This window comes from Dioscorea cayenensis, chromosome 15, assembly GCF_009730915.1.
Source record: "Dioscorea cayenensis subsp. rotundata cultivar TDr96_F1 chromosome 15, TDr96_F1_v2_PseudoChromosome.rev07_lg8_w22 25.fasta, whole genome shotgun sequence".
In the NCBI taxonomy this organism is placed as follows: Eukaryota; Viridiplantae; Streptophyta; class Magnoliopsida; order Dioscoreales; family Dioscoreaceae; genus Dioscorea; species Dioscorea cayenensis.
Window position 1 is genome coordinate 19,931,032 of NC_052485.1, and position 11,233 is coordinate 19,942,264.

The window sequence follows — 11,233 nt, forward strand, 5'->3', positions numbered from 1 at the left end:
TCATAGCCCACAAGGCACTAGTTCTCGATGCATTATCTTCATTTTGTTTCCGCTTTCTTTTCCTACTCGTCTCGAATATTTTTGAAATGGGGGATTGTTAGAGGGCCCATATTCTTTAGGCCCATATTGTTTCAAAACATTCCTACTAAAGGTTTAGTACCACATCGCTCTAGCTACAAGGAATTCATCCACTTTTATATATAAGTACTATTCATTATCCTTTAACCTTGCTTTTAGTGGTTATGCTTCTCACGCTACAGCGCTAGGGGGTGCAAATTTCGTGGTTTGATTCGAAATTAGCTTAGAAATTCGAACTCACGTGAGGGCGCATGGTGCGGGCACGAATGCACCAGATTTATTGGGTGCAGTCACGCTACAATTAAAAACCCTGATCCATCCCAGATTCATAGATGTAACTTTTTCCTTACCTTCTTCTTTCCTTTCACCCGAAAATCTGAGCGCTCGTATGTTCTCTGTTCTGGTGCGCGAACAAAGAACTTGACTGTTGAATCCTGGAGAACAACGCCATCTGTGTTCCTGTCGCACTGCAAAAAGGAGGCGAAATTGTTCTTAAGGACAGTGCTCTTGCACGCCTCAGTCCTCTGTCATCCCGTTCCTGTTTCTGCTCCAACCTTAAATCATAATTTCCAACAATTATCAACCTAATATGTAAAAATCTCACATTTCCAGTAGAATATAATTTTTTTTTCTAATTATACCCTTCTAATTCAATAAAATCTACAAAATATCAAATTTTTAATAATTCAAAAATAAGCAAAAAAAAAGTATATTTATTTTAAATAATTAAGTTTCACTTAATTAATATTTTATAAAAATAACTATTTTTTTTTAATAATAACAAATATATATTATTAAACAATTTAAATATTTACTCCAAAATATTATTAAGTTTGATATATTTATTACTTATTAAATAAAGTGGTAATTGCCAAAAAACCCCTTGACAATTTTTTTTATGGACAATTACCCCTCCCAACTTTTGGTATCATCAAAAAACCCCTCTTTTTTCCTCAATTGATTTTTCAACCCATCATGCATCTAACGGATAGAAACAGAGTCAATTAAAATTTTCATGGACAATATTACCCTTGCATGGGAAGTTGTGGACAACCACAATATAGTGCGAATTGACCATCATGCCTATTATGTAACCACTTTGGCACTTGAGAAGAAAAAACCAGAAGATAAACAGGTTTTTTTTTTGTATTCATCTTTATTGGCGAAACTTTTTTTCCTCTCTTCGGCCTTTCATCTACTTGCAAGAGAGGACCTGCACTTCTTTCCCTTGTTCGCCAAGCGTTTGATACCCAAGGATATTGTGATATGGAGAAAATAGTTACTGGAAGCAAACTTCCTTATGACCTATGTTGTCATTCCTCGAACGCAAAGAGGTACACTTTGCTCTCTGCTCATTTCTTTTCTTCTTCGTACCGAGTCTTGGATGCATTCTTTAGCTTTCAATACTGACCTTAGACCTCCGCTGTCAACTTAACTTCTTTCTCATGTTGGTAAGTGTCACAGTCCTCCCGATCGCACCAACGATTACCGTGCGGCGCTCGTCACACCACCAAGGCGTTGAGCCAGCCTCCAAGAACCTGGGTCAAAACAACCCAAGAAAACAAGAAAGCAAGGATGCCTATCAAGTAAACAAGGCATACAAGCACACAAGCATCATCAAAGACATCATAACCAGGGTCCAAGGGGTTCCAGCTTCCCACCACACCAAGATACCAGGAGGAACAAACTCAAGACAGGGAAATAGAGAAAAAAAAAAGATAAAACTCTCAATTGAAATGGACCGAATTACACCATGAGCTGCATGACACAGCCAAGACCTTCACTCGCCCAAGGAATGAAGATGAACAAAGCCCTTAAGAGCTAGCTTCTCCCAAACAAAGCCAAACTCTAACCAGGTTCTCTAGTTGTCATCTCAAGAGGAAGGAGAGGGATATATATATAGCCAAATCCCCTCTATGGATAAGGACACCAGCCCTTGATCCAACAGCCAAGATATGTCAAGTTGTCCCATCACAACAAGCACAGTGCTACAGTGCGAGAAAACACACTGCTACAGTGCCCCAAACTCAGCCGGGCACTATCAGGATCGTGCTACAGTCCCACACAACGGTACTGTTTACCTGACCGGTAACGGCCTCGGTATCACTCGGCTAACGCGCCCCAGCCTATCGACAGCGCCCGCCTGTCAGCCCCAGGGTGTCGATGCCCATCGGTAGTCAGTCTGGGTCTCGGTCGCTCCTCTCGGTAAACACACTCGGTAGCGCCCACGCGCCTCGCGTCACGCTGGCCCACTGCTGGCTAAGAGCTCCCGCTCCGCCCACCCAATCCGCTGACTGACCATACAAGTCCATATCGACCGTACCGCCGATACTAAAGCCGATCTGGCTCTTTTGGCCCATACTTAGCCAAATAGTTATGATCATTCGATCATCCTGGTTCCTTAGTCGTGATCCTATTGCCACGCACATCACGCCATGCGCGCTGCCTAGCGAGCTCTCGGTAATGCACGGCACCATGCCCGCGCACCCCTCGCTCGGCACCCCCGGCGGGGATTCTTGATCATATGCAGCCGTCACCCGCATATAGGCCACCAGACGACTAACGTCTTGTTCGGACTTAGATTTTGACCTATCTTGGCCTCATCGGTCATCCTCCCTCAGCATGGAACCATCCTCCGCCGAGCGTATAAGGTAAAACCCTTACAGTAAGCTTCTTTCTTTTTCTAGTTTCTGATCTTCCTTCTTGCTTTAGAAACTATAAATTCCTATTCAAGTCTAGGCTCCAACAACGGAAATTGAAGAAGGACCACCTTCGATGGATTCTGATTTCAAGTCCTTGTTCAATGTTGATGGGTCACTGGGCTTAGAATAAGTCATTAAGAATTTGTGTTATAGTTTTACATTATATGTTAATGCGTATCTGATTAAGTTTAGTAGTTTCTGTTTAATAGTTTTGGGTTTCTGTTTACGAATACGCTTTTTACGTTTAATAATAGTTGTTTTTGTTTAAGTTATCTTGTTTCCGTTTATCAATCCTGGTTTCTGTTTAAACTAACACGTTTCCGTTTAATAGTCTTGGTTTCTGTTTAACAATAGTTTTCTTTTATTTAAATTAGCTTGTTTCCCATTTATCAATCCAGGTTTGTGTTTAAGCTAACGCGCTCATCCATTGCAACATAGATCACATAAAAACGATCGCATGGCAAGCAATAACAACCATTCAAATCGATTCTAGCCAAAATCAAACAACCAAATTACTAACAAATCAATAAAATGATCCAAAAAAGATTCGATCTTCAAAGTCAAATATCAAAACCATCACCAAATCAATTAAACAAAATAGAAAAAACAAGAACAAGAACTTTAGGGAATCGGAACGTAAAAGAGTTACCTTTTCATAGATATATGGATCAATCTCTCCGGCTCTGAGTTGAATGAGGCGGCTGAGAGAAATGATGTAGCTTTTGGCCTCCGAGCTTTGCAAAGCGAAGGATTAAATGCTCATTTGCATATTACCCCCTCAAATCTTCTCTAATTCTCAATTAATTCTTATTCACAACCCCTCTCTCTCTCTCTCTCTCTCTCTCTCTTTCTCTTTCTTTTTCTTCATTTCTTTAGTATTAAATGCTCATCTAATTTATTGGCTTATTTGCATAGTATCCCCTCAAATCCTCTCTAATTCTCAATTAATTCTTGTTCTATAAACTTTAGACTATTTTACCGTAATCCTTTAAATCATGCAGATTTCTATCAATATTTCCCTCTGAATTTAGAAATTATTACCCCCTCAAATCCTCTCTAATTCTTAATTAATTCTTGTTCAAAATTATCTTTATTTAAAATATGATTTAATAAAATGTGAATTTGAATATGAGTTATTAGAAGTTGAAGAAGTAAATTAAATATAAAAATAAATTTTAATGTTTTACGTTTAACGATAGTAGTTTTTGTTTAAGTTATCTTGTTTCCGTTTATCAATCACGGTTTCCATTTAATTTAACACGTTTCCGTGTAACAGTCTCGGTCACTATTTAAGTTTACTCGTTTATATTTATCTAATTACGTTAAAGCACATTGTTAAATGTTTTACTTTTGATTTGTTGGGTTTCAATAGTTTTACATAATATGTTAATGTGTATCTAATTAAGTTTGCTAGTTTGTGTTTAATAGTTTTGGTTTCTATTTATGAATACATTTTTTACATTTAACAATAGTTTTTTTTGTTTATGTTATCTTGTTTTCGTTTATCAATCCGGGCTTTTGTTTAAATCAACACGTTTCCGTTTAATAATCTTGATTTCAGTTTAACAGTAATTATTTTTTTAAAATTACCTTGTTTCCGTTTAATTATCTGGGTTTGTGTTTAAGCTAACGTGCTCCCAACAATCAGCCCGCATGGTAAACATTCCGACAATTTCAAATTTATCCATACAAAAAAATGGACATATATCGGATGAATAGGAATTAAAAAAAAACACACACACACACATGTACCAATTCAAAATCTCCAAGGGGATCGACATAAGCCCTAAATCGGTCCTCCATCTCAAACCTCTTCTTTCCTCTCTTACAAAAAATCTCATACCTCTCACCCTCCTCATCCTCCTTCCACCCCATCAGATTTCTTCGGTTCTCCAAAGCACAGCACATCCCCCATCGGTATATCGATCCTCGCCGGTCTCTTCCTCTTCAAGGCCGAGCCGAGGCCGAGCGAGCCTTTCCCACCCGACTCCACCGCCAAACTAGAAGACGAACCCAAAGAATCCATAGCAATGTAAGGCGAGCGAAAAAGCGATCGAAGCCCACTAGAGATGCACGGTGAGGCTCAAGGTCTTCCAAAAAATGTTTGAAAAGAAGGCAAAAAAAAAAAAAAAAACTGGGTGATTTGATGGTTAAAAGTATAATTTTTATAAGAATAATGTGTTTTTTTCCACCGTTACCAAGGGTAAAGATGGAATTCAATTAAATGAATTAGACAGAATGAGCTATAGGAGGAAAATTGAAGTGAAACAAAAAGGAAAGGCTGTATGACAAATTTAGAAATCAGAGGGCTGTCTGGGAAGTTTTGAAACTGTTACGGGGTAAAAAATAATTTTTCCTTAAATAAAACTATTTTAGTAAAAAAAATCATTTGTAATAAAAAAATTCCCCAATTAACCAAACAATGTAACATCCCAAGTCCCAACCATACCGCTGTCTTGTCAACCAAAAAAAATTTACATATATTCCCATGAATATCAATATGATTATAATTTTATTCCTAACCATAATACTAAAACCATAATACTTAAATATTTTGCGAACCAAACAACCCTTAATTATCGTATTTAGGATAACCTTCTTCCGGCTCCAGTTCATACCCCAGGCAAATTTAAAATAATGACAATAATCAGATGATTCAATCATCATAATCGCCAAAATTGCTAGAAGTGAAGCAAACAAATGCAAGGCTACACACTTAATGAAGATCATCTGAAAAAGATTAAAGCCAAAAAAGAAATGAGAATAGAAGAAACCTCAAATCTATATCACATGTTAACATTGACTGAGCATCTGTGCTGACATTCACAATACAGGAGAAACATTCACAAAAGTGAAATTTTCCATAATCTTCAAAGATATTATGAAGACAATACAATGACAAAAAAAACAAGGGTGAACAAAGAAGACAGACTGAGAACTTCAAATGATAGGTCCACCAGGAGAAAGAAAGAGCGAAGAGCAAGTAAAAAGAAACCAAACAAGCAAAGTAAAATATCAAAGTATGAACTAATACATTGGGTTCACAGTAAGAGAAGAAAATATCATATGCTCTTTAGAAGAAGCTATTGACTGAACTAGTTCCACCAGGCAGCTTCTTAACTTAGTACGACGGTTCTCAATTATTGCTTTTTTTTAACTAATCTGCGAAGAGTTGCAGAAAGCCCCAAAACCAAATAGTCACACAGGATTTTTTATTTCCACAAGCTACAAGGTGTGAAAGAAGCTCAGAGAAGATTTCTTCACTCTCATCTAATACAAGTGTCATGATAGTCTCAATAGATGAAACTTTCTCTGTAGGATTTAACCTGAAAGTTGCATAAAGGTGCTTCTAATTATAAATATTTCTGACATATTGCACAATTAAGTACTTATAATGATTTTATTAATGCCATTGAATGCTATTGTAAGTTGCTTCTAATTGTAACAGTGTACAAGTAAAATGGATAATGAAATGATAAGAAATAGCACACCTGAAGTCCAAAGATGCTTGTATTGCAGTAACGAATGCCTTCGTTTACAGGCAAGACGGGGCCAAATGGTTCTTCCCAAGCAATCCTCATAACAGGCCAGACATGATGTCACAACAGTAGCCAAATTAGGTTTCCTTCAATCTTATAACCCTGGAAGAATGTCAATCCCCATTCCTTGGCGTCCATTACCAACCCTTAAATGAAATTTGCAGAAGATTCTGACACAGCTGAAGTTACATCAATGGCTTCCTCTGGTGGCCCAACTAACAGTTTCGCCATCTTGGCCTTTGCTTTCTCGCGAGAGCAGCATCAGCAACAGATTCCATTACCCAAACAACCTTCACTGCAGTGCACATCTCTGACAGCTGCAATTGGAAATGGAGAAACCAATATTCTAGTTGAACATCCATTGGCAAAACCAATAGAAGGAACTATCATATATATCAGCCATGTTCTCGTGTTTATATTTCCAATTTAGGATAAGATGGTTGGGTTGTATCACCTGTATGAGAAACCTCCTCACAATATATTAGAAGCCAACAAATCCATATCAGCATCTTCAATAGCAATGCATAAATCTTTTCGTCCAAGTTCCATCTGTAGAAGAATCATGCCCACCTCTGAAATGGCAATTCCAGTGTCCCCACCAGTAAAGCTGTAAAGAAGGAAAAAATGTTACGCAAGGTTTTGAGATTTACCGAGGATTGCATATAACACCTATAGTTAATACTTTATACAGTTGACACCAAGGTGCATTATCAGAAAATCACCAATTTCAGAACCTTTGCCTGTCATACAACTTATCAGGCCTGCCGGAAAACCAGCCAGGTGATAGCAGTGAACCATATGTAAAGCAACAACATCACAGTGAACAATTTCAGCAAAATATAAGACAGAGTTGTAACTTAAGACTTCCAGTATTATATGGGTATGAGTTCTTCATGACAAGAGCAATTATTCAAGTTACAATAAATAAAACATGGCAAAAACATCTCCAGGTCGGTGAGAAAAATTTGCCTTATAGGGCAAACTTATTTAGTTATCAGGGCATCACGACCAGGTCCGACGCCAATATAATGTATGGGGACACCAACAAGTTCCTCTATCCTCTCGATATATCGACAAGCAGCAGGGGGGAGATCATTGTAATTTCTGATGGAAGAGATATCACACTGCCAACCAGGCAAAACTTCATACTCAACCTGAAACATTTTTTGTAACAAAAATAGGTGAAAATATGCACCGGAGAACATACACAACTTACAGCTAATGTTATCAAAATGCTTCCTAAAAGGAAAAACTGAAGCTATCAGGTTTGATGACAACAAACACATCAGGAATCAGTACCCTACAATAAATTCCAGAGCACATCTGCATGTATATCTTGAAGATAAATCCACATAGCATCTATACTGCCTGAACAGGGAATGCCCATTGGGTGGTGTCATGTGTATCCACTTTTACTGTATGCATGTGATGCTTATTTGCAAAGTTCCATATCAAATGTGCCTAATATTACTGAAAAATGGTATAAAGGGTTAGACAAATGTAAATAACTAACTAAAGGGCAATAAGAAAGGCTAACTAGGATCGACAACATGGACTTCGTATTGGAGCTCAATCAAGATCCCAGGTTGCTGACTATCAAGAAACATCATTGGCCTGTCCAATGATAAAAAAATTCAGAACTTTTGGGATTTCTACATTGCGTTTTTGTCATTTGGGTGAGTAGATTCAAAAGCATTTAATCATCTAAAAACGTGAAACAAAAAAAATTACATCTATAAGTTCTAAATAGGCAAGTAAAGACATGAATCAGTACACATCTATAGCAGAATTCGCTATATACCTAACATAGGCTAAACTAAAATCCACAAGATCTTATATGATGCGATAGCAAAGTAGAAAATGTTGACCAGTAAAATCACAAGGTGATAATGAAAGATCAGTAAAGTAATAAGAGGTCTAAAAATAAAGCATCTCAAGTGCCTTGCCCATATATCTAGCTGACTGTTTCAGCACAAAACCACTAAAATAGATGCATGACTAACATGAAAATGGAACCAGCACAAAACATGAAAATATAAAAAAATAACTTGCCTGTAAGCGTTCCAAAACATTCAGATCTGCAGGGTAGGATTCTATACTCTGTCCATTAATAAGCTTGTAAGAAACACCCAACTTGATCTCCGGAAGATCCGAAAGGACATCAAGCTTGGTGAGATTGAGTGTTGAAAAACCATTTATCTGACAACAGTATTTCAGTCCAACCAGATCAAGCCAGCCACATCGTCGAGGACGACCTGTAGTTGTCCCAAACTCCATCCCAGCAATCCTAAGGAGATCGCCACCTTTACCTAGGATCTCAGTTGGAAAAGGACCTGAGCCAACTCTTGTAGTATATGCTTTAACCTGCAAAATGGTATCTCAGCTAAGATAGGAATGTAATAATTAAGCGAAGACACAAAACAATGGATGTGGACAGAAAAAAAAATGATGCATTACCACTCCAACAAGGTCGCCTATGCTTCTTGGGGCAATGCCAAGGCCTGTGCTAATGCCACCAGCGGAAGGGCTTGAAGAAGTCACAAATGGATATGTTCCGAAGTCAATGTCCAACATGGTTGCTTGGCCACCTTCAACCAATATTTTCTTACCTTGCAGGATATATTGGTTCATGACATGGACAGTGTCAGTAATGTAGGGTTCCAAACGCTCTGCATATCCTTTGTATCTTTCCACCTCCTCCTTCAGCATATCGGCACTATATTTAAACCCTTCAAACCGTGAAGCTGCATCCTTTAGTAAAATTTCAAGCTTCTGACCAAAAGTATCCATATGCCTCAAATCACAAACCCTTATTCCATTTCGTATAACCTTACTGGAATAGCAGGGCCCAATTCCCCTCCTGGTTGTCCCAATAAATGATTTGGCTAGCTCAACTTCCCTTAGTCCATCCACTTCTTGATGGAAATCAAATAACAAATGTGCCCGATCAGAAACCAATATCCTTCCCTCACAAGAGATACCATTTGCCTCCAAACCATCAATTTCCTTGAAAAAACCAGGAAGATGAACTACAACTCCATTACCAACCACACAAATAGTTTGCTCATTAAGGATGCCAGATGGAACAAGGTGGAGGGCAAACTTTTTGCCCTCAGAATTATAGATGGTATGCCCAGCATTTGCTCCACCCTGTGTACAACAAAGTGGAAGCAATAGAAAAGCCATTAACAAACTGAAAAAAGTAACTGTGAATCCACTACTATTACAAATCAGTTATGATCCTTGCTACACTAAGCAAAATATCATATATGCCAGAAGTACACAAAAAATATTCATATTATTAAATATTTTGTGATTCTTAGCATAAAAAATATGAGCTCAGACTATTATATAGATTTCCATTTTCATCTTGCAAAATAATATGAACATATAAAGTTAACTGTTTGATTTCAGATTACAATAATCAGTGACTGAATTCTCAACCAAATAAGTACAGTTCATCCAAATCATATCACTAAAATAATTTAGACAGTATGTTAAGTTAAAGGGTTTGCAGTGTTTTTTTTTTTAAATCTTGAAGAATATTAAAGCTTCTAAAGAGTCAAAAGGCAAAGTATCCATTACTTTCTGTACATTTTCTTGTTATGGGAAAATGCCTTGTTAAAATTTGTCATGTGTTGGAAAGAACAAATGAATGGTGAATTGCAGCTTTTTTCTTATCTTACGCAAGGTAAACATAAAACTTTAATTGAACAGGAGTAAAGAATTCAAATAAAATGAAGGTGATTATTGTTAAACAATATAAGGGGGAAAAAATGTTGATCATGACTGATCAAAATCAGCATGAACTAGAAAGCAAGGCTCAGAAGTATCAAATAAAAAGAAAAGTGAATCCAAAAATTAAACTTTTAACAATAATTCAAAAGCAAAAGATCATTCGTGTTCAATCTACAACCTGACATCGAGCAACGACATCGAAATGCTGGGCAAGAATATCCACGAGCTTCCCCTTGCCCTCATCCCCCCACTGACACCCCAGCACCCCAGTCACCTGGCTCAACTCTCCCACACGATCAACAACCCCACCAGCCTCCACCTCCGTCGTAGACGACACCGCCGAAGCCACCGGAAACAAACAAGGCCGATTCCCCGAGACAAGAGAAGACAAGGCCAGATCCAAAGGCTTGCCTTTGCCCAAGCATGAACGGGCGCTTATTCTGCTCGGCAGCGCCGAATGCCCCTTTGATATGATACTGTGGGATGGCGTGAGGCCCGGATCGAGCCAGAGTGCGGCGGTGGCGACGGCCATGAGAGGAATTTAGAGAAGAAGAGAAGAGATCGCGGAGGAGTGGATTAGTGCAAGCGCACAATGATTTGAGAATGGAGAAGTAGGGTTTAAGGTTTTATTAATTCAATATAATGACATTTAGGCCGATTAGATAGCCCCAAATGACTCATCCACGTCATTTTCTCTATTTTTTTATTATTATTTTTTTATATAATCTAAATATTAAAACTGTAACTTGGAAACTACTGTAAACCTAACCTGAGGGAGTTTGTGGTTTACTATTTAAGGTTGGGACGGACATATGGTGGTAATATGAAAATATTATCACGTTTGATATTGCACATATGATAATTTGATGATAATTTTACATTACCAATATGAGAACATTACTAAGAAAGTTGATAATTTATCTTAGTAACAGGGCGGAACCTAGGGGGGCTAGAAGGGGCTGAAGCCCCCCTCGGCGCCGGAGAAAATACTTTTTAAACAATATAAGATTTTGTGGTTCTCGATTTTTCTATACTTAATTTAATGTAAAATACAATATTTGGACATATAAGAGTGTAGAATGTTGGTGTGCTTGAGTGGTTAGTGGGTTTATTTATAAGGTTTGTAATCTCTTGATCCACCCAAGTCCAAATCCCACTTGGTGCATTTTTTTCACA

At 37.8% G+C, this 11,233-nt stretch overlaps 1 protein-coding gene across 1 annotated transcript; it reads right to left on the reverse strand.

Moving 5' to 3' along the window:
* Positions 1-7,120: 7,120 nt before the first annotated feature.
* Positions 7,121-10,667, reverse strand: LOC120277493 (adenylosuccinate synthetase, chloroplastic-like). The gene is made up of 4 exons (XM_039284358.1): positions 10,236-10,667; positions 8,777-9,469; positions 8,372-8,683; positions 7,121-7,473 (listed from the first exon to the last, which is right to left on the reverse strand). The coding sequence occupies exons 1-4, from the start codon at positions 10,587-10,589 to the stop codon at positions 7,303-7,305; spliced, it is 1,530 nt and encodes a 509-aa protein (XP_039140292.1). The 5' UTR covers positions 10,590-10,667; the 3' UTR covers positions 7,121-7,302.
* Between the last annotated feature and the right edge of the window lie 566 nt (positions 10,668-11,233).